This window comes from Oryctolagus cuniculus, chromosome 19 (assembly GCF_964237555.1).
Source record: "Oryctolagus cuniculus chromosome 19, mOryCun1.1, whole genome shotgun sequence".
Classification (NCBI taxonomy): Eukaryota; Metazoa; Chordata; class Mammalia; order Lagomorpha; family Leporidae; genus Oryctolagus; species Oryctolagus cuniculus.
Window position 1 is genome coordinate 7949451 of NC_091450.1, and position 23258 is coordinate 7972708.

At 45.0% G+C, this 23258-nt stretch overlaps 1 protein-coding gene across 3 annotated transcripts in view; it reads left to right on the plus strand.

The window, feature by feature from the left end:
- The window catches only part of LOC100350325 (exportin-6), a 123138-nt gene that overhangs the window by 54208 nt on the left and 45672 nt on the right, over positions 1-23258 (plus strand). For all 3 annotated transcript variants that reach the window (XM_008257959.4, XM_017342572.3, XM_017342571.3), the window contains 4 exons: positions 620-697; positions 8034-8487; positions 11661-11787; positions 18767-18876. In XM_008257959.4, the coding sequence (XP_008256181.2) occupies positions 620-697; positions 8034-8487; positions 11661-11787; positions 18767-18876 (769 nt within the window). The remainder of the gene's footprint in view (positions 1-619; positions 698-8033; positions 8488-11660; positions 11788-18766; positions 18877-23258) is intronic.

Genomic DNA, 23258 nt, shown 5'->3' on the forward strand with positions numbered 1-23258 from the left:
AGTTTTGGGCTGAGAGAAATCGAGAGAGAGAGAGAGACAGACAGACAGACAGACAGACTGGTGAGACTTCAGAGTCTGCCTGTTGAAGCCATGACAGAGGGTGATTGAGTCCAGCAGAGACAGTGAAAGGAGGGCCAGTGAGGGAATCTGGGAGGTGGGTGTGTCAGCGATGGGTGGGCAGAAGAGAGAATTGAGTTCAAAGAAACTGGGGAAAACAAGGAAAGAGCAGTACCCAAGGCCCCTCTGCTGGCAGAAGGGTTTGGGCAGTTGCCTGGAATTCCACAGAGTGGTCAAGGAGAATCAGGATTAAAGTGGCCTCTAAGTTGACACAGGTGACCTTGGTGAAGGCCAGTGTTGGGGGAAATAGTGAGGAGAGGCCACACTGTAAGGTCAGGGTAGCGCAATGGAGATCCTCTGAGTGGGGACAGTGCCCTCCAGAAGATGGTGGGCAGTGCAGTGGTGAGGCACGGCTGCTAGCTGCCAGAGGACATTGGGTGCAGAGAGAGATGTTTAAATATTGATGTTTGATCAAAGGTGTCAATGAGTCATTTCTCTAAATCTGATTTTCACATGTGGGGCTGTATGACTCTCTTACACTCAGTTCCTTCTTTCTTGATAGGTATCTTGGAGACTGTCTGGGACAAGCACAGCGTCACTGCCGCCACTCCACCGCCATCCCCGACCTCAGGAGAAAGTGGTATGGTCCCTGTGGCATTCCTCTTGTTCAGTGCAGCAGGGGATCTCAGCAGGGTCAGCACCAGCTTACCTACCTCAGATGTGTGTTGATTCTTCCTTAATCTCTCTTTGGCCTTATTCCGTTTTGGCCCATATTTTCCATGTAGCAAATTTTCAGCTGTTCCTCATAAGTACTTGTACTGTCTTACATAATATTTTGAACACTGCATTTTGCTTCTTCCTTGCCCATCATGAAGAGGGTGCTTTTTTTTAATTTTTATTTATTTTTTTTTAATTTGAGAGGGAGAGACAGGAGAGAGTAAGTTTGTCTCCAGTGGTTCATTGCCTAAAAGCAGTTGCTGGGACTAGGCCAAGCTGGGAGCTGGGAATTCGATCCGGGTCTCCCACGTGGGTGGCAGGAACTTAGTTATTGAAATCGTCACATTTGCCTCTCAGCATGTACATTAGTAGGAAGCTGGAGTTAGGAGCCAGAGCTGGGTATCAAATCCAGGCATTCCAGTAATGGGACATGGATATCTGAACTACCAAGTCAGATGCCTGTCCTGAGAAGGACCTTTAATCTTCTTCTCTTTTTTAAAAGATTTATTTGTTTGAAAGGCAGAGTTAGAGCCAGAGAAAGCAAGAGGTCTTCTATCCACTGGTTCATTCCCCAAGTGGCCACAATGGCCAGGGCTGAGGAGTCAGGCTGAAGCCAGGAGCTTCATTCAGGTCTCCCACGTGGGTGACAGGGGATCAAGCACTTGGGCCATCTTCTGCTTTTCCAAGGCCATTAGCAGGGAGCTGGATTGGAAGTGGAGCAGCTGGGACAGGAAAGGCTTTACCTGTTACACCACAACACCGGCCCCTGGCACCTTTGATCTTATGTTTATGTTGTCCACTTCTGCCCATTCAATGTATAATTGCTGTCCCTCCAAATTTGTTACCCTTTTTCTTTTCTTTCCTTTTCTTTTCTTTTCTTTTCTTTTCTTTTCTTTTCTTTTCTTTTCTTTTCTTTTCTTTTGAGATTTATTTATTTACTTGAAATTCAGAGTTACACGGAGAGAGAAGGAGAGGCAGAGAGAGAGGTCTTCCATCTGATGGTTCACTCCCCAGTTGGCTGCACCGGCCAGAGCTGTGCTGATCCTAAGCCAGGAGCTTCTTCCATGTCTCCCACACGGCTGCAGGGGCCCAAGGACTTGGGCCATCATCTACTGCTTTCCCAGGCCATAGCAGAGAGCTGGATTGGAAGTGGAGCAGCTGGGACTCGAACAGGCGCTCATATGGGATGCCGGCACTGCAGGCGGCGGCTTTACCTGCTACGCTGCAGCGCCGGCATCATAATATAGGCTATGTTTTTTTTTCCTTCTCTTTTCCTCCAATTTCCTGGCCGCATTGCTTGTCCTGAGTTGGTGTGAGCCTGGAGGTATGCATTCTGCAGAGGTTGCAGGGTGGGCAGCTGCCCCAGGGAGGTACACAGGAATGTGTGAAGCTCAGGGGAAGTTCTGTTGGCCACCAGGACACACTGGGGTCCAATTGGCAGTAGTCAGCATTGGGTTTCCATTGGTTAAGAATAATTTGCTGAACGCCTGTACATATTTGCGGTGGTTATTCAGTAGTGTGTCGATTGCTGGTTATTGTACACAGTTACTGATATCTCTTTCAAAAGTCAGTGCAGGTCATCTAAAAATGACTAATTTTAAGGATGGATGGAGAAAGGAAATTGTAGCTGAGCAGGAACTGTTGGTTTCTTAATGCTTCTGTTGACACTCAGTGATCACAAATGCTTTCCAAGTAGAGTACATCCTGTGAGTTGGCACATTCTTCTTCCTGTCCTGTAAAGGTTGGTGTGGCTAGTGAGAAACGTTTCCACATCTTTCTTCCTTACCTAAGGCAGTGGGCTGTTGAAATGAGGCATCTCTAAGCCCAGATGTAGCTTGTTGTCTGCATATGCAAGTTGAAATGCTTGCAGTATTATTTACAGTTTTAAATATATCATGAAGTTTGGGGGACTGCTCATAGTATGCTAATTTATTCCAAATTCCATATATTGTACTTGGATTGCAAACTGTTAGAGAGTTTAAGAGTCTATTTAAAGTCTGTAAAAGTGGGACTTTTATTTGTACTATGTGCAACCATCATTCTTTAGGTGGATATTTGAGGCAGCTTAGCACATTTATATTTTACATTTGAATGGTTAATGAAAGATTTGCAGAGGTTACATGGATTTAGTTTTATAACTGAACGAACACTTTTCAATACTGTACAATTTGCAGTCTTTAAGCTCTTCATTTCATGTAAATAGAGTTCACAAAGAGTAGTTCTTCCACATTCGATTTGTCTTCAGGTGGTGCAGGACCAGCTTAGCATTTGGTTAGCAGTGGCCATTTACTGTGGTAAGACTTGTTTTTCTGGGATTCTTTTCCACTGCTGAAAGCCATGTGCTTTAGTTGCCTTTGATCAGATGTGTGCTTTGAGCTAGCTCAGTTTATGCTGTGGTAGGCTTTATTTTTCTTGGGGCCAAGTTAGGGAACATCAGAACTAGATGGTTACCTCTTAGGTGTTGCCTCAGTTTTGTTTGTGAGGCTGAGTGAAATACAATGTGAACTGACGTTGCCTTCATATAGCAAAGCCAAAGATGGCATGCCTGCTTACTCAGAACTGCCTCTTAGACAGTATTACATTTTTTTAAAGTCTTGAATTTGGTTTGAGGAAAGCAAAGTAACTTGAGTCTGTCGTGGGGGATGGTGGCTAGGAGTTAAGTAAGCTTTTAAACTGATATACTTCCCCTTTTAAAAAAAAAACAAAAGAATTGCGTATTCATTTTTTTCTCTTTATGGTGCTTAAGTGAAGTCATCAGGTCTTGCTTCATTGATTGGAGACTGCTGATGACTTACTCAACATTTATTTTGATGTTTTTGCTCAACTGAGTATGCAGTTTAGACACCAAGTTAAGCACTGAAACTTCTAGAAAATCGTGCAGCTTTTTGACCACAAGCTTAGTTTTGTAGAGGAAGTCCATCCTGAGAGCCCTTAGGGCCAGTGAGTAAGCAGGCTGATTCCTGGCACATCCCGCCCCTGCTTGCCTGAATTCCCCTGCAGTCCCCCGTCATTAGTTCCTTAGGCTTTTCGTCTCTTTTCCCTTATGTGTTCTTTTAATTGAGCTTTCTGTCTGAACTGAGGCCAGGAACCTGTCTGAACAATTAATGTGACGAGATGTAGAAGGTTTGAGGGGTATGTATGGAATAGTTCTCAGGATGTTCCGGAATCATTGGTTTGTTTCCTAACCCCACCCCCGTAGTGGCCCCTCATCTCACTAGAACAGACTGCAGTGACATGGGGTGGTGGTTTTAGCTCCTGTTTACAAATAAGGGAACGGCTCAGGTAGTGTAACTTGCTGGGCTCCCATCGCCAGTGAGTGGTGGAGCAGGGAGAGATGTGAAACATCATTCCAGGGGTTGGCCTTAACTGTGTCCCCAGTTCTGCCCTGCTTCCTTCCCCTGCCACTCACTCTGTGCCCTTGAGTGGATCCTTTATACCTTTTCTGGCTGTCCGTGTCCTCGGTTGCAAAAAGAGAATAGATGTCTCTGAGGGTGAATGAGAGCAGGCGGGCTGGTGTGCCTGCCTTCAGGCTGTGCCTTTCTGCTGCGCTTGGGCAGCCTCCACCTCTCTGTTTGATTGGACAAATGGGAAGAAAAATGTGTAGTGAATGAAACTATGTACAGACTACAGTTCTGAGTTAGCTTTGATGGGCAGTAAAAGTCAGAGTGTCATATCTTTCTCGTCCACACATTGCATGGTTTTAAATACAGATCTGTGCATACACTTCTCACCGGCTGCAGGCCTTAGTGACTCGCAGGTCAGGTGAGCGTTAAATGAGGATATGCAGGTGAAGCTTTCAGTGCCTGGCTAAGCAGAGAACAGCAGTACAGCAAATGGTGGCAGTTCTTATTGTCATGGATGTTTGTTCTGAGAACCAGTTTCTGACTGCATGTGCTGATTTTTAGACCTTTGTTTTGGGATGTCTTGCTTGTGAAAGATGAGCAAGTGTAGCGTCTATGCGTGTTTACTTCTGGTTCTGTGCTCCTTTCAAGGCCAGCGTTAGTCCCTGTGCCACAGCGTCTCCATCCCTTCACTCTTCATTTCCCAGGAGCCTCCTTGAGAAGACTACGAGGGCAGTGTGTTACCTGGGTCTCACGTGCTTGAGGAAGAGTCACCTTCCTCTTCACACATGCTTTGCCCTGGAAACTGTAGACCCTGTGCTGCTATATTCTGGCTTTGAATGTTACTGTGAAGAAATCGGAAGGAGACGTTTGCTCCTTTGTGCGTGTGCTTTTTCTGCCTGCATTTTTTCCTCATCCCTCAGTTTCTTAGTATTGATCACTGTCATTTGTTTTCTTTGGGACAGAATATGCCCTTTTATTTTATTGAGTCACATCTATTTTAGGAAAGTTCTCTTAGAGTTTTGATTTTTTTCTCTTTTGTTTTCTCTAAAATAATTGTACAGCTTTCTTCCCGTTTCATTTTGGATGATTTCCTTTAGTTCAGTGCTTGCGAAAAATTCAGCAAGCAAAAGAAGCCCCTAGAGAGCTTGCAGAGCATGGATTCCTGGCCCCTTCCGGTTCTGCCGCAGTGGCTGTGGGAGTGGGTCTGGTAAATTCTAGTTCTGTTGGTGCAAATTCTTGGATCCACTGACCATGTATAGCCTGGGGGGGTGCTCTGATTTTTGTCCTTGGGGCCCCTTTACTCTTAAAAACTATAGAGGTCCTCATAAAGTTTTTTTGAGTTACATTGATATTAAAGGTAAGAAAATTTATAAATATTTGTTAATTCACTTAAAAATAGCCATGATGAATCCATTATGATTGTTAAATTATATATTTTAATAAATAACTTTATTTTCCAAAACAAAAAGACAGATTTACTGAAAGAGTGGTGTTGTTTTACGTTTCTGCAGATGTCTTTAAATATGTGGTTTAGTGAAAGACAGCTTCTGTGTCTTGTCTGATGCAGTAGCACGGATAACGCAGCCCCGGGAAAGCCCTGCCGTACACCTGCAAGACAGCAAGAGCCAGGGAAGAAAAGAACATCTTGGTGTTTTTTTGTTGTGTTTTGTTTTTTAAAGATTTTATTTACTTGAGAGGCAGAGTTACAGACAGTGTGAGAGAGAGAGAGTGACAGAGAGAAAGGTCTTCCGTCGCTGGTTCACTCCCCAAATGGCCGCAACAACCAGAGCTGTGCTGATCCAAAGCAAGGAGACGGGAGCTTCTTCCAGGTCTCCCACGTGGGTGCAGGGACCCAAGGACTTGGGCCATCTTCTCCTGCTTTCCCAGGCCACAGCAGAGAGCTGGATGGGAAGAGGAGCATCTGGGACTAGAACCGGTGCCTATTTGGGATGCCGGCGCCGCAGGTGGAGGATTAACATACTGAGCCACAGCGCTGGCCCCCATCTTGGTGTTTTTTTAAAAATAGCTTTGAATTTATCAACTCCTAAAAGCATTTTGGACCCTCTAGGGTTCCCAGGCCAAACTTGAGACTTGCTGCTTTGTAATGATGTGTGGTTTAAACAATGTAAATAAACCACAGGTGCTTATCACAAGTGCTTAGTTGTAGCACTTGAGGAGTATGGGTTTACATCAGGCTCCTCTCATTTATCTGTTCCCCTCATCTTCATTCTCCTCCTGCCCTAGTTCCCCGCAGTGAACAGCCATTTTGTATGTATATAGTGTACATCCTTTTCTCGGGTAGCATGTTGTACACCCTTCCTGCTTTGTGTCCACGTATTTCAGTATAAGTAATGATGTGGTTTTGCTGTGATTCCATGGCTGACTTTGGTCCAGCTCCCGTCTGGAAGGTCTCCCCACGTGTGTTGCCTGGGCCTGTTAGCCTATGGCATCTGCATCTGCACCCCCAGCTTTTATCTGTTTTCTCTCTTAATGAGGACCCCAGGCTGTCTCCAGTTCCCACACCCGCGTAGACCACTGCCTGTCCCCTTATGAGGATGGATTTGGAACTTTGCCAGGAGGGGAGTGCTCAGGTGATAGGCTATATGAATGTGTCCCAGGACTTTGGAGTGCCAGGATCCCTTCAGAGTGGCTGTTACTCCTGCCAGTGCTGCATGGACATTCCCACAGCCACTCCTCACCCTGCACATGGGCCATCCTCCAGTGTTCTTTTCCCATCCCCTTTTCATTTGCATTTTCTGATTGCTAGTGAATTTGATATCTCTGTGTGCACTTGTTCCCCCTTCGAATTTCTTCTGAAAATCGTCCTTTGTGTCTACTACCCACCTGCATATTGGGGTTGTTCTTATGATGGTACAGCATTTTTCTTGTATATTTTACATTTTGGCCCTTTTTGGTGTTAGAAATTGTGACTGTATCTTCTTGGCTGTCTTATCTGCCTGGTCACTTTCCTGTAATTGTTTTCATTGATTAGAAACTCTTTAATTCTGACGTTATTGAGTTTATCCTTGTTTTAATTAACAATTGTGTTTGGGTAGTTTTCGTAAGTCTTCTTTTTCCTGGTCCTACATTTCAGTTAAGAGTTGAAAGTTTTAACTCTTTTCTTCCATCGAGTTTTGCTTTATATATGGTATTAGGGATTTTTAAAATTCACTTCATGACCATATATCATTTTTTCAAAAACAAGATTGTGATTTTGGGGGGACATTTGAAGAAAAGAATAATTTGGATAAGCATGGAGTTTTACAGCTGCAAAACAGCGCCCCATCCCCACTTTTTCTGCCTCCTGGAAACTGCTACTCCACAAATCTTAACTGAAACTAAATTTAAGTCAATGCTAAGGTCATATCCATATTTCCCCCATAAGAATCAGAATAGGATGTTACTTTGCTTTGCTGTGAACTTTTTTTATTTTTAAAGATTTATTTATTTATTTGAAAGGCAGAGTTAGAGGGAGACACACACACACACACACACACAGAGCGAGCGAGAGTGCTTCCATCCACTGGTTCACTTCCCAGATGACCATAATGGCCAGGTTTAGGCCAGGAGCCCAGAGCTTCTGCTGGGTCTTCCACATGAATGAGGGACCCACACACTTGGGCCATCTTCCACTGCTTTTCCCAGGCACATTAACAGGGAGCTGGATCAGAAGTGGAGTAGCTGGGTCTTGAACCAGCGCCTGTATGGGATGCTGGCATCACAGGTGGCAGCTTTACCTGCTACACCACAATGCCAGCTCTCTGCTGTCAACTTTTTATAATTGGCATTTAATACTGAACATATTGATTTCTGAGGTAACTGAATTGATTGATTTTTGTCTTTGAAGGAGAGTACCTTAAAGTAGTTTGTAGGAGATCTGATAGTGGTGCCCTTCAAAGCCTTTTTTACTTTCAGGTGACCTTCTAAGTAATCTGCTGCAGAGCCCTAGTTCAGCCAAACTGTTGAATCAGCCAATTCCCATCCTCGATGTGGAGAGTGAGTATATCTGTTCCCTGGCCTTGGAGTGCCTGGCCCATCTCTTCAGTTGGATTCCTCTGTCTGCCAGCATCACCCCGTCCCTCCTTACCACCATCTTCCACTTTGCGCGCTTTGGCTGTGACATCCGGGCTAGAAAGATGGCGTCGGTTAACGGCAGCAGCCAGAACTGTGTCTTGGGTCAGGAGCGTGGCCGGCTTGGGGTCCTGGCCATGTCCTGCATCAATGAACTCATGTCCAAGAACTGTGTGCCTATGGAATTCGAGGAGTATTTACTGCGTATGTTCCAGCAGACTTTCTACCTCCTGCAGAAAATCACCAAGGATAACAATGCCCACACGGTGAAGAGCAGGCTAGAGGAGCTTGATGAGAGGTAATGAAAGCAGGCGTGCCGCCGGTTGTGCCCTGAGAAGGGGCTGTGACTGTGTATCGCGCTGTGCCGCATAGTGTTTGTAACCCTCTTTGCTTTCAGAATATGGGGCTTCTGGTGAGGATCAGAAAGGTAGGTGTGCATCAGTAAGTCCGAGATGAGCTGGAAGGGCTAGGGTGGTAAAGGGAACTCAGTTGAGTTTGAAAAGTGATGTGAATTGTGCAGGTTTGTTGTCTCTTCCCCATTCTCCTCCTGTCCTCCCTTCCACTCCTCTTTCCCCCTCTTCCTCACTGTTTGCCTGCAGGTCTGAGGTGGTGCAGGAACTGAGACTGCTGCTCATGCGTAGCCAAGCACAGGAGAAGAGGTCCGTGGAGGTACAGGCGTCACAGTCGCCTTTCTCACTTGGCGTTGCTTGTCAGTTTCTACCATTTGGTTTTCCCAAGTGAACATCTTGCAGTGTCTAGGAGTGTTGTTTTTATGTGAGTTTTACACAGACAGCAAGTTATCATCCAAAGATAAGGATGGTAATGTGGTCACAGGTTGATACACATCTATGTTTATTTCTTTATCGCTTCCTTGAATGGACCCTAAAATTCCCTAAAAGAGGACTCTGCAGAGGACTCTGAGTCAGGGTCTCTCTGTCTACTTCCCTTGCAGATGATGTCATTTCTGCATCTGACAGCTTCGTTAGCATGATGCTACCGCTGTGTAAAAACACGAGGGAAATTGGACAGTCCTGTTGTCTGCTCTGAAACTTCCAGGCTGATAAATTGTGTTGACTTAGCAGTAAATATTTATAGATTACCTAGCAGCAGAAGTTATATTTTAATCAGTTTTCCTTGGAAAGTTTTTTGTTATTAAGTGCTACAGAGTTAAGCTATTTCCTTTTCTTTAGAGTATTTGGTAGAATATGTGTCTAAAGCTAAGAAGGTTTAGTGCTTTTTAAATTGGGCTGTTTTAAGTTTTCTAATGTTAAAAAAATTGATACATAAGATAGTTTTGGTTCGGTTCAATGTAAATAACTTTTGTGTGATATTTGCTTTGTGTAATCACAAAGGAACTCTTAATGCCATAGGTATTTTTTTTTTTGATTATTTGGTCATGGCTTTCTGTATGAATTCAAAGAAATCAATATTCATACAATTTCTTATCTTTTTTAGCTTTAAGAAAGGTTGTTATCATCATATGTTAATTTAAAAAACTAGCTGCTTGTACCACTTGTCAAATGTTGGTTGTTTTGAGTTTTACTTAAGCACAGTACAGTCATAGACACCTTGTTATGGCTTACATTTGGAGGGTATGGGTTCTCTGTGTACTGATTTGTTCCATGTAACTGTTTTGCTCTTGGTTTTATATTTTAATCCTATGCTTCCTCTTGCCCTGTGAAAGCTGAGAGGTGCCTGGAAGCAGAAAGGTGACATAAACAACCCTGTGTGCTTGCTTCCTGGCTCTGGGGTCCCTTACCACTAATTCTAAACAGCTCAATACATTCTCAGTTGTTTAGGAGCTGCTTAACCAGGCCCTTGGCTTTTCTCCTCATACTCCACTGCCTTTTTTTTTTTCTCTCTAACTTTCTACTGTTCATTAGCACCTGTACCAGAAGGTGGGCAAGGGAAAGAAAATGAGGTGAAATAAAATCTGAAAGCTTTGTTGTATTTTTTTTTTAATTGGGTTGGAGCTTAAAATAAAATCCAAATGCTTGATACTTTACCCAGGACTTCTCTTTGTTCCTTTTTGGGTGGTAGGGAATTGAGTGCATCTTCTTAAAGAGCAGTAAATTGGTTGATGGCTTTGAGATCCATGTAAAACTATGTATAATGTAATGAGAAGACTGAGTGAGGAACGAGGACTTCCTGCTCATGAGTTTTAGTGTTGGAGCCCTCAGAGGGAAGTCTCTTCATGCTCTCCTCTCTCTGAAAACCATTGATTTTAGTGCCTGTTTTTCAAGTATTTGGCCCATGGTTCCCAAAGACAGCCATTTTCCTTATCAAAACAAATTTCTGTGTATTTTCAAAGGCTGCAGACAGACACGTGGATGTCAGCCAGCCACATGGCGGCCAGGCAGGCAGCTTGGCTGCCCGCAGGGGCACAGGTCCCAGGAAGAATGTGGGCCGTGCTCTTTGAGGAGCAGTTTTCTTCTTCTCCTTTCCTATTTCATACACCTCTGCTCTGAAAAACAACCTTTTGCAGTTATGAGTTTCAGAATTGCTTTCAGCCATTATTTAACTTTTGGCTAAGGCCTAGTAAGTCTTCCCTTTGTTTTGTTGGTCTCTGAAATGTAATTTAAGAGGGTATGTCCATCTCATTTTCTAAGCACCTTTTGGTATTTAGGGGCTTAAAATGACAGTTTCTGAAATGTGGGAGTGATGATGTGCTGTGTATTTAATAACAAAACTCTCTTACCCTTGCAGCCGTGCCCCTTACTCTTCTGTGAAATGATTTTGTGAATACAAATGAATTGGGAATTCACTGTAAAGTGGAAAGAGAGAGCCTGGATTGGGCCCAAAGCCCCGGAGCCAGCTGAGTGGCCTGGGGCTGTCACTGTATCTCACTGGGCTCCATCTGTAGACTGGAGGCATCGGACTAAATAGTCTTCGAGCTTGCCCAGCTCTGCCAGGCACTTTGCTTTATATTCAGAATCACACTTAGAGTGGTGCAGGATGTGCTATGTTTAATTAGCACAGGGAGCCAGAGCGGGGAAATGAACATTAGTTTAGAAGCCTGAGTATACCTTCCCTGGATGCCTGAACTGACTTGTTCTTACATGAGCACTATTGTACTATGTTGGCCTCCTAGCAGGGAAAACCAGCCTTCTGGATTTGCCGGGTTGAAATGACTCAGTGATCTGCCCGGGAGCTCTATAGCAGTAACTCTGCCTTCACTTCATTTGGGTCGTAACATGAACGAGTTAGAAGATCTGAGGGCACTAGCTTTAGGAAGGCGTTAGGAGACAGTGTCTGAGGAGTAAAGTTGCTTTTCTGCTATGTTTCAGGTGGTAATGGATTGAAGGGTTGCCTGTCCTGTAGGTAATTGTTGCAGGCCTTTATGTTTTTAAACTGAAAATTTATCATAAAGCTGTACAGTTTCTGTGAAAGAAGTTTGGATTGAATTTAAGTCCTCTTCTCTGGAGGTGGCTGGGTTTCTTAGGTCACCTTTTGTCTTCTTGTCTCATTTAGCTACGTTGAGAAGTTTACTGACTTTCTGCGGCTCTTTGTGAGTGTTCACCTAAGAAGAATCGAGTCCTACTCCCAATTCCCTGTGGTGGAGTTTCTGACACTTTTGTTCAAGTACACGTTTCACCAGGTAAAGCACCAAAACTGTCCTTCCCTCCCCGGGAAACAAGTCTACCATGTTCATTTTTGGGAGTAAGCCTTATTTCCCAGACATTGATACAGAGCTTGCTGTGTAAAGCTGAAATTTAGTCTTCATAGTGACCCTATGATGTAGGTACTGTGACTGCTATTCTCTCCTGCTTTCCAGACCAGAGACTCAGGCTCAAAGGGTTAGTTGATCAGGGCTACACACTTAGCAAGTGGTGGAGCCAGGCACTGGACCCAGAGTTTGCTCTTAATTAATCACTGTTATGTTAGAGAAGCAGAATGCAGAAAAAGTATGAAATTAGGACCTTTAGTTCTATTTTGTTCACTGAAACTCTGCACAAAATTATTTATGGTGAAGCTCTTGAGAGGTAGTTTTGGTGACGTTAGTTTTTCTTTTTTTCCAATTTAACAACTAGTTTGTTGAGCCTCCTGTTGTATTTCAGGAGTGAGACATACCACCTTCACAAGCAGGGCCTGTCTCTGATTTTCTAGCCTAGGGACCTGGTGTTCTGTGTGGACATATTTTTCTATTGAGGTATAATTTTACGTGCATAAAATTCTCTTTGTAATAGTACACTTCAGTGATGTGACGTGAATTGATACAGCTGTGCAGTAGTCACCACAGTCCAGTAGGCATTTCTGTCATCCCTATCCCTCGTGTGTGTGTGTGTGTGTGTGTGTGTGTGTTTTACAAAGCCTTTGGTTAAAGTATGGCACTCATACAGAGAAGTACATAAATAGTAGGCGTACAGCTTGATTAATTTTCCCCAAATGACCACACCATCTAAGGTAAGAAATAGGACATCACCAGTACCCCAGAAATCTTCCCATGCTCCTTTGTGGTCACTTCACCCCCTTCTCTCCAGAAATAATCCTAGGATCGACCTTAACACTAGATGAGTTTTACCTACGGTGGATCTTAAAATGAAAGTGTATAGCATGTGCTTGTTTTATTTGCATTCTTGATTTGCTGTGCCGTTTGGGAGAGTCATTTGTGTGGTGTGTGGCAGCGGTTTGTTCATTTCCATTGTGGTCCAGGAAGCTGTCGTCTGAAAGTCCACTCCACTGCTGATTTGATTGCCGTGAGTTCTTGGTGATCATGTCTCTTGCTGCCGTGAACATCTTCTGTGTGCTTTTTGATATACAGGTAGATCTTTCTGTTGGTGCAAGAGTAAGGAACCTTTTCTCTGCCAAGGGCCATTGGAGATTTATAACATCATTTGCATAGCATATGAAATTACCAACTTAAAAATTAGCCTGCTATAGAGTGGTTGGATTTTGAGTTCCACCTGTGGTTATCTTGGCAGGGCCAGACCAAATGACTTCGCAGGCCATATAGGGCCCACAGGCTGCTTGTTCCCCAGCCCTGGATAGGGACTGAAACTGCTGGCTTGGTGGGGGTATCTGCTTTAAAAATAGAGTGGCTGAATGAGGCTGGAAGAGAGGCCAAGTTCTAGGCTGGAAGGAGTGTATGTGTGCAGGGGGGGATTTGGAACAAGGGTTTGGTGTGAAAATTCCTTTATCTCCCAGTGAGACTTGGCATATATGAATAAGAGTACTGAATATGAGGGTGAATCATTCCTGGGAGAAGGGACAGGAGGAAGAGGACCAAAGCCCGAAGGAGAGTCGGGGTGCCAGACAGAGGGGCCAGGGAGTGCAGAAGAAGCAGAGAAACCCGCTGAGCTCCCCAGGCCTAGGTGGGAACAGAAGAGGTGATGAAGAGGTTGTGAGAGGGGGAGGGGATGTAGGAGTGCAGCCTCAGAGATGGGACCGTTTTGAGCTGGATATAGGAGAAACGTTAAGGAGACCAGGAAGAAAGGAGGATTTGAGAGCATATAGACAGGTATAGGGAGTGTTTAGTGGGTAGGTTAAGGTAGCAGGGTTGAGAAAGGTAAGGAGCCATTGCTGAGGTCAGAAAGAAGGGGTTACCTGGAAAATTCGGTGGAAATGTCTGGAAATTTACTCCCTTTGTAAAAGGGGATCTGAAAGGAAGCTGTAAAAATGGTTTAAAGTGTGCATGCGTTTGCTATGCTTCCTCCTTTGGGCTTGGTCCCAAGGGATCTGTGTTTGAGCTCTGGTGTGTCTGTTAGGTCTGGGTCCTTGAATAAGCCTTTAATTTCCTTAGATTTCAGTTCTTCCACTTAAGAATATTGACTGCAGTGAAGATGGGCTTCAGGGTCATTCCTGGTGCTCATTGTTAAAAAGATCCATTCATTTGAAAGGCAGAGTGACAGAGTGAAAGAGAGACAGAGACAGAGAGACAGACAGAGACAGAGACAGGTCTTCCATCTACTAGTTCAGTCCCCAAATGGCTGTACCAGCTGGTGCTGGGACAGTCCAAAGCCAGGGCCCTAGAATTCTATCTAGGTCTCTCATGCGGGTGACGGGGGCCCAAGCACTTGGACCATTATCTGCTGATTGGAAGTGGAGCAGCTGGGACTTGAACCAGAACTCCAGTATGGGATGTGGTGTCATACACTGTGCCTCAATACTGGCCTGTCTAGTGCTTGTTTTTAATTAATTTTTCCTACTAGATATCTGTGTGTTTTCCATTGAACTGGAAGTGGTGGTTTTATATATATGTATATTGGGAGCAGTAAGACACATGTTCTCGCTTTACCCAGAGGTGTTGTTGGCCAAGCTCCCTTCTCTCCTGTCCTCCTGTACGGGAAATTTCCTTTCTGATCTAGACTTGCTAACTGTGGGAGTGGGTGTCCTTGAGGCCCAGATGGAAAGGGATTCTGAGCGTCAGGCAGAGGGATGAGAACCAGGCAGGTGCCCTGTTTCTGCTTACTGTAGATTGGCTGCCCTTGCTGGGGAGGCAGAACAGAGAAAAGATGGCGCATGTCCAGGATCAAGGCCTGATGGCAGGGAGTTCTTTGAGTTAAGACTCAAGAACTAAATGGTCTCCAGAGAGAGCTTTAAGCTCTTACCTATTCACTAAAAGTAGGGTCTTATTTTCTTATATCTTTGTTGTCTGTAAAGTGGGAAAATGTCTGGCTTCTTTTTATCTAGATAGTTATTATGAGTACTTAATATTTTTGTCTTTCTAAAATTCTGAAAGTTTTAAGGTAAACATTTTGAAAGATCAATAAGAAGACCAAGAATGGTGCTACATTGTCTTTCTTTAACCATTTCTCCTTTTCTGCATTTTTTAACAGATTAATTTATCAAAAGGCAGAGTTACATAGGGTGGGGGATGGAGGGAGAGAGAGAGAGAGAGGAAAGAGATCTCAATCTTCCTTCTGCTGGTTCACTCTCCAAATGGCTGCAATGGCTGGGGCTGGGCAAGGTTGAAGCCAAGAGCCAGGAACTCCATCCAGGTCTCCTACATGGGTGGCAGGGGCACGACTGCTTGGCTATCTTCTGCTGCTTTATGGGATGTCAAGCTTTAACCCACAACGTCAGCCCCTCTTCATTTATCTTTCTTTCTTTCTTTTTTTTTTTTTTCTTTTTGAAGGCTTATTTTATTTATTTGAGAGAGAGAGGGAGAGGGAGAGAGAGGGAAGGAGGGAGGGAAAGAGAGAGAGAGAGAGAGAGAGGGAGAGGGAAGGAGGGAGGGAAAGAGAGAGAGAGAGAGAGAGGGAGAGGGAAGAAGGGAGGGAGAGAGAGGGAGAGGGAAGGAGGGAGGGAGGGATGGAGGGAGTGAGGGAGGTGTTCCATCTGCTGGTTCACTCCCCAGATGACTGCAGTGGGCAGAGCTGAGCTGATCCAAAGCCAGGAGCCAGGAGCCTCTTCCGGGTCTCCCACATGGGTGCAGGGGCCCAAGCACTTGGGCCATCTTCTACTGCTTTCCCAGGCCATAGCAGAGAGCTGGATCAGAAGTGGAGCAGCCGGGACTCGAACCGGCGCCCCTATGGGATGCTGGCACTGCAGGTGGTGGCTTTACTCGCTATGCCACAGTGCTGGCCATACCATTGAACCTATTTATTTATTTATTTGAAGGCCTCAAAGAGAGAGAGGGGAGACAGAGAGGTCTTCCAGACCTGCTGGTTCACTCCTCAACTGGCCTCAATGGCCACGACTGAGCCAGGCCAAAACCAGGAGTCAGGAGCTTCATCAGAGTCTCCCATGTGGGTGGCAAGGGCCCAAACACTTGGGACATTTTTCACTGCTTTTCCTAGGGTATCAGCAGGGAGTTGGATCAGAAGTGGAGTTGCCAGGCTGCGAACTGGCATCCATAAAGGATGTGGCGTCCCAAGCTAGAGCTGCTACATGACAATGTACGTGCCCTGGATCAGGGATGTTAAGAGCCACATCTCGTTCTTATTCTTTTCCTTATTTGTCTTGTCACCTTGGTAAGTGACTCTAATTTAAGATGAGAAGAAGACAAATATCTTTCTGCTTTCCAAGACTGTTAGAAAGATCAAATAAACCAATGCCAGTCAAAGCTAAACACTGTAAGCCCTCCTTTTAGCTGCTTAAAGAGAACCTGTCAGGGAGCAGTTTAACAGTTATGACACCCGCTGCCATGTTGGAGCACCTGGGTTTGATACCAGGCTCCGGCTTCTTGCTAATGCAGACCCCAGGAGGCAGCAGTAATGGCTCAGGTAATTGGGTTATTGCCACCCATACACATCTGTTTTAACCTGTGGCCCGCAGTCCTGATACATCCCCTTGGATTCTCACTGCTTATCAGAACCCTCTGGTTTTGCTGTGCTTTTGCCTGACATAGCCCAACCATGGCTGTTGGGCATTTGGGAAGTGAATCAGTGGGTGAGAAGTCTCTTTCTGCTTCTTAAATAAGTAAAGAAGTGAACAAATGAATGAGTGAGAAAATGAATAAAATTAAAAAAAAAATTTTAAAAAGAATGAATAAAATTTAAAAATGTCAGTGATCCATTAGCCCTGAAATCTGAAAAGTAAATCTGAGCATATATACAGGTACATTTAAAAATAGGTCTATGAAGATCCTGGAAAGTTAAGTGACTCCAGATGTGGAGTCAGCCTGCCATGTTTTGCCTTTCCCAACCTGTGTGTGCAGTGATTGTTGACGTTCAGGTCAGGGGCAGCTTGGGCCTGGTGCAGCGTGCAGGTATGAATGTGAACGGTGGTGTTCCACATCGTGCTGGGCTGTGTCTGCTTACCTTTGCTTCTAGTCTTGAGCCATACAGTAAATCCTTAATCAGTCCTTAATCAAAGCCACACGGATGGCATGCAGGACTGTAAAGTACTTTGACGTGGCCATGAAGGCTAGATACACATGGTGGCGCTTTTTAAAAAGCGCTTGCAAATGCTCTGACCAGGTGTTTTCCATCAAGGGGTCTGGCGGGTATTTTCAGATGAAGGAAGGACAGCTCACTCAGGGGAGGCTCAGCTAGTTGACCAGCTACCCATATCACTTCTGCATGGCTTCTTAGGCTCCTACTTGTTTTCCTGGTTCATTTCATGTCATAGACGTCCTGGTTTGCCAGGTATGAGGTGGAGACAGGGTGTGGTCGTCTTGTTTCCTCAAGTTGCTCCTGTCTGTGGCCCTCATGGAGCTGCACAGGTTGTGTTCCAGGGCTACCCTTTGAGTTGTGAGGTTGGACTTCACCTGGTTTTTTTTTTTTTTTTTAAAGATTATTTATTTGCAATTCAGAGTTAACACAGTGAGAGAAGGAGAGGCAGAGAGAGAGAGAGAGAGAGGTCTTCCATCCACTGGTTCGCTCTGCAATTGGCCGCAATGGCTGGAGCTACGCCTATCTGAAGCCAGGAGCCAGGAGCTTCTTCCAGGTCTCCCATGTGAGTGCAGAGTCCCAAGGGCTTGGGCCATCTTGTACTGCTTTCCCAGGCCACAGCAGAGAGCTGGATTGGAAGTGGAGCAGCCAGGACTCAAATCGGCACCCATATGGGATGCGGCACTGCAGGTGGTTGGCTTTATCTGCTGTGCCACAGTGCCAGCCCCTCATCTGTTTTTTTAAGCTATGGTTTTTGTGGCTCAAGAGTTCAGCTTAGGTGCAGAACTTTCACTGCATGCTACACCCAATGTTTTCCCTTGGGCAAGTTTCTTTTATGGTTTTGGAACTTTGGGATTTCCTGTGGCTCACCAATTGAAGGAAACTGATCCAAGAAGATAATAGCATTATTTCTTTCCCCATCTCATCCTGACCCAAGTTTGAAGTTCAGTGAGGCAGTCACTAGCAAAGCCAAAGGCTTCTGGGAAGTAGTGAGAATCTGAGTGGGTATGTCAGGGATCTGGGGCCACAGGTTGAAAATGGATATGTATGGGAAGGTTCATGTGTTGGAGAGTGTAGTGCATGGATTTTGTGTGAAATAGAATTGTAAGGCTCTTGAGAAAGTAACCCAGGCATGGGCTCTATGTGGTTGCTCTTGCCTTCCCACTTTGTGCCCACCACTACCGAGTTAGAGGTTGCTGTTAGCCTGTTTGACAGCCCTACTTCTGCAAATGCTACAGTGCCCTGAGGGTCAGACTTAATGAGCTCAGTTTTCAGTCTCTTACATAGGGAGGCTGCAAATGTTACTTTCCTGACGCTCAGTGTATAAACCTGTCACCTTTGGAGCCACTAAACTTATTTTTGGTGGTAGCAAACCATTTTCTGGGATCACGTGCTCCAATGATCAAGTTTTCTAGGATGCAAAAGGATCTGATCCTACCCTGACCTTGAACAACTCATGTCCTTGGATCTTGGTTTTTCTCTAAAACAGATTCAACTTGCATGGTCTGGAAGAGCCTTCTCTACCAGCCTCAGGCTTTAAGATCTTGGCCCATTTTGTCCTCAGATTGTCCTGCCAGGTGTCTCCCCAGTACTGTGCTACCTGGTATGCTGGCTTTGTTAGGTTCAGTAGGGCCCAGTGGTGAAAGTTGATGGGTTAAAACCCACTAGTTAGGACTACTAGGAAACTAAGGGAGTCTAGGCTTACGGTTTCACCATTCTGGTGGAAATGAACACTGGTGTGTGTGTTTCTGAAGAATAGTTGCATGAAGTAATCTCATTGTCTGGATTTCTTTTGTACCATAGCCTACTCATGAAGGTTACTTCTCTTGTTTGGATATCTGGACGCTCTTTTTGGACTATCTGACAAGTAAAATTAAAAGTCGTCTGGGAGACAAGGAAGCAGTTCTCAACAGGTAAACCCCAGAAACACTGATGACTAGAGATAGTCATTGTCACCACTTACTCTTGTGGCCTGAAAGGGCAGCCTGCAGTGCGACCAGACCTGTCCAGTGAGACTGGGCCACGGGCGCTGTCTGGGCAGTGATACTACTGAGTATCTTCTTTGTTTTTGTCTTTTAAATATCCTATTTTCTTAACTTTTTTTCTGATTAAAAAAGTAATATATATTGTTAACCTTTAAAGTGTGATATTGCTTTTGTGGTATGTTACTTTTTTTAAAGGCCCTTATTTTAGAGATACAAATAAGTACCTACATTTATTGGATGAAATGATGTGACATCTGGGGTTTGCTTAAAATAACCCATTGGGGTAGGAAGGGAAGTGGTGGTGTGTAGAAGAGGCAGAGCTGGCCCTGGCTTGATCATGATATGAAAGTTGCCTGCTAGGAACTGGGCTTACTGTGTTCTTTTTCTTTTCGTATGTGTTTGAAAACTTCCTAAATAAATTAGTAAATACCTGTCATGAAAAAATATATTTATTGTTAAAACTAAGAAAAGATGCATAGGAAGATGTAAAGAATTTAACCTATAATCACACACTTTTGAGATAATCTCTTGTACTTTTTATTGTATTTTTTAAATTATTATTTATTTGACAGAGTTAGACAGTGAGAGAGAGAAAGAAAGGTCTTCCTTCCGTTGGTTCACCCCCCCAAATGGCTGCTATAGCCGGAGCTGTGCCGATCTGAAGCCAGGAGCCAGGTGCTTCCTCCTGGTCTCCCACGTGGGTGCAGGACCCAAGCACTTGGGCCATCCTCCACTGCCTTCCCGGGCCACAGCAGGGAACTGGACTGGAAGAGGAGCAACCGGGACAGAATCTGGCGCCCATATGGGATGCCGGTGCTGCAGGGTTTGGATTAACCAAGTGAGCCATGGTGCCAGCCCCTATTGTATTTTTTTAATACAGAAAATGGGGAGAGATTTGGTTACCCCTTGTGTTTCTGAAGTCCATTTTTCTTGCTTGCAGGCAGAAAATATGTTTCCTGTACAATATGATCTTAGTACTCCCTGTGTGTTGACAAGAGGGAGGGGAAATTGGAGATTCAGCATGCTAGGAAAATAAAGGAAGGATCCACTTAGGGAGGAAGTAAAATGGCTGCTTTTCTTAGTGAGACACATACATCATATCCTCAGGATGAGGGCAGTTAGGAAGGAGACAAAACGCTGTCTTTTACGTTGTAGGTGCAGAGTGGTTTCCATGTAAATTAAACCCAGCTCTTGGATTTGTAGTATACATGTGCAGTAAGAGTCGGAGAGTACTAAGTAATCTAGCCCAAGGCACTTTATTGTACTTAAGAGGGTCTGCAGATCTTACTCAGTTTGGGCATGATTCTTGCTTCTTTGCACAGTATGTGTGTATGTATGTATGTATTTTTAAAGAGTTATTTATTTGAAAGGCAGAGGTACAGAGAAAAAGAGAGAGGGAAATCCTCTATCTCCTGGTTCATTTCCTGAATGTCCACGATGGAAGGGGCAAGGCCAGTCTGAAGCCGGGAGACCAGGATTCCATCTGAGCCTCCCACGTGAGTGCAGGGGCCCAAGCACTAAGGCCATCCTCCACTGCTTTCCCAGGTGCATTAGCAGGGAACTGGACCTAAAGTGGAGCAGCTGGGACCTGAACCAGGGCTCATCTGGGATGCTGGTGTTGCAGGTGGTGGCTTAACATATTGCACCACACTGCTGGCCCAGCACAATATTTGTAAGAGCAGTCAGATTAAGTGGTCACTGTGTGTGAGACATGTTCAATGGGTGAGGGGGTTAGAATAGTGTGGATGCCATCACTGCATTTCAGGCAGCCCTTGGTCTGAATTCTGTGTTTGTAGCTTCTGTGTAGCCACTGAGATCTTCTGTGTTGTCATTTGTAAAAAGGGGAGGATGATAATAATTGTTGAGACATTCAATGAAATAATGAAATAGCATATTTAGACCACTTGGCACATTGCAAGTGCTCAGTCTTTGGTGGTGGAGTTAGTGAACACTGTTGCCCCAGAAATGTGCCGAATGGAGTGGGCTGGAGATGAGAGACTCCCCCTGGGAGAGAGATCAGACGCACATCTACAGCCGTTTCAAAGCTGTGGTTCTGTGACTTGTTAAGATAAAGAGATATTTGCATTGCAAATTTAAGCATGTTTTTGGGTGCTAGTTCTCAAACATTATTTTTGTGATTGCAGAATAGCTTCCCAGTTGCTATGGTTTCCGTTCACATGTGCTTAATGCTAGCATTCTGTGTTCCTGTATCAGATACTGTTACACAATAGTAGATCCTGTTTTTGGTGAAGTGGCCAACTTAAGCAATTTTGTTTTTGAATGAGTTGTTGACTAAAAGGTACTTCCACCCATATATTTTTCTTGTATGCTGAACAGGTATGTCTTTTACTCCTGTGTTTGTGCCTGATTTTTCTATATTTAGTAGTAAATACATATAGCTTCCAGATTGCACAGGCTTGTTGAGAGAATCAACTGAAGAAATGATTACTATGAAAATGCTTTTTAAAGCACTGTAGGAATGGGAGGTGTGAAGAATATAGTTCCATTGAGAAAATCCGCAGCAGCAGCCTGTTAGTATGAAGTGCACACTAGTGCAGACCACTGTGCCAGTAGAACTGGCAGTAGTCTAGAGAGATGAGACGCCTTGTCTGCTTCTGCTCAAGTCATATGCTGGTCACATTTCCCCTGGCAAGGGAGACATGCTAATACCGCTCCTGTCGGGTGGTCAGGATTTAAGGAAGCCCTGTATCTAAAATCCCTGGCTCAGTGTCTGCCTGTTGCCGTGGTGATACCAGCAGCAGTAAGTAATAGAAATTATTGTCCCCTGGCTGTGCAGGAGTTAAGGGACAAGGCCTGTGGACAGTTAAAAGGCCAGTAGCCACTTGCAGGTGCTGGCCTGCTTGCCCAGGCATCTGTTCTGCTGCCATGGTTTTTGTTAGTGGTGCAGGCTGAACTGCTTTAAACACGATGATTGTTTCCCACTGATCATTTGACTATCATTCTAAATGAGACTTTGAAATTTTTCTCACTAGGTTTTTTTTAAGCATATACTTCTGTATAACAGTTTTATACCTTTAGTAAGCAAAGTAAAAAACTCTTCAGAGTTGGTTTGTGGTTTTTGCTGTTACGGGGTGACCAGCATGTGAACTGCTTGTCCTGTCAGGCACTCCCTAGTAGTCTAGGGAAGGAGATTGCAAAAATGTGGGTGTCAGTCCACTGGGCTGCACAGAGGAAATATTTGAGCTTCAGCTTATAATAAATTTTTAGGGGGCTGGCGTGGCACAATAGGTTAAGCTGCTGCTGGCAAAGCCGGCATCCTGTATTGGAATGCCAGTTTGAGCCTCGGGTGTTACGCTTCCTTTTTTTATTTTTTTATTTTTTTATTTGACAGGTAGAGTTATAGACAGTGAGGGAGAGACAGACAGAGAGAAAGGTCTTCCTTCCATTGGCTCACTCCCCAAATGGCCGCTGCGGCCAGTGCTGTGCCATTCCGAAGCCAGGAGCCAGGTGCCTCTTCCTGGTCTCCCATGTGGGTGCAGGGGCCCAAGCACTCGGGCCATCCTCCACTGCCTTCCTTCCCAGGCCACAGCAGAGAGCTGGACTCGAAGAGGAGCAACTGGGACTCGAACTGCCGCCCATATGGGATGCTGGCGCTGCAGGCTTTGGATTAACCAAGTGAGCCATGGCACAGGCCCCATGTTATACTTCTGATCGAGCTCCCTACTGGTGCACCTTGGGTCCCTGACACCCATGTGGAAGAACTGGATGGAGTTCCAGAGTCTTGGCTTCAGCCTGGCCTACCCCCGCCATTGCTATTTGGGGAAGGAAACAGTGGATGGAACCCCCTCCCCCCCCTTTACCCTTTCTCTCTCTCTCTTTTTCTCTATCTCTCTGTCCCTCTCTCTACTTTTCAAATAAATAAATCTTTATCATGTATTTTGGGTCACCCTTATGTTACATATGTATGTAGATGTGCTCAAACCTTTTTTAAATATGTGTGTGAGAGTGTACAAGTGAGAGAGAGAGCAGTGCTTCCATTGAGCTTGTTCCCCAGAAGCCCACAGTGGCTGGGCCAACCTGATGCCAGGGGCTGGGAACCCGCTGCAGATCACCCACAGGAGTGTAAGGACCCAGTCACTCGGCTTTCCCGCTGCCTCCCAGGGTGCTCTTCAGTAGGAAGCTGGAATTGGGAGCAGAGCTGGGTGGGACTCAGCCCCGGGCACTCTGCTGTGGAATGCAGGCTCCCAAGCAGCAACTTCACTGCTGGCCAAACACCTGTTCCTCAAAAGCTTTTAAATGAAAGTGTTGAAAGCTTGACAATCACCCCAGTATATCAGAGAAGTTCTGTT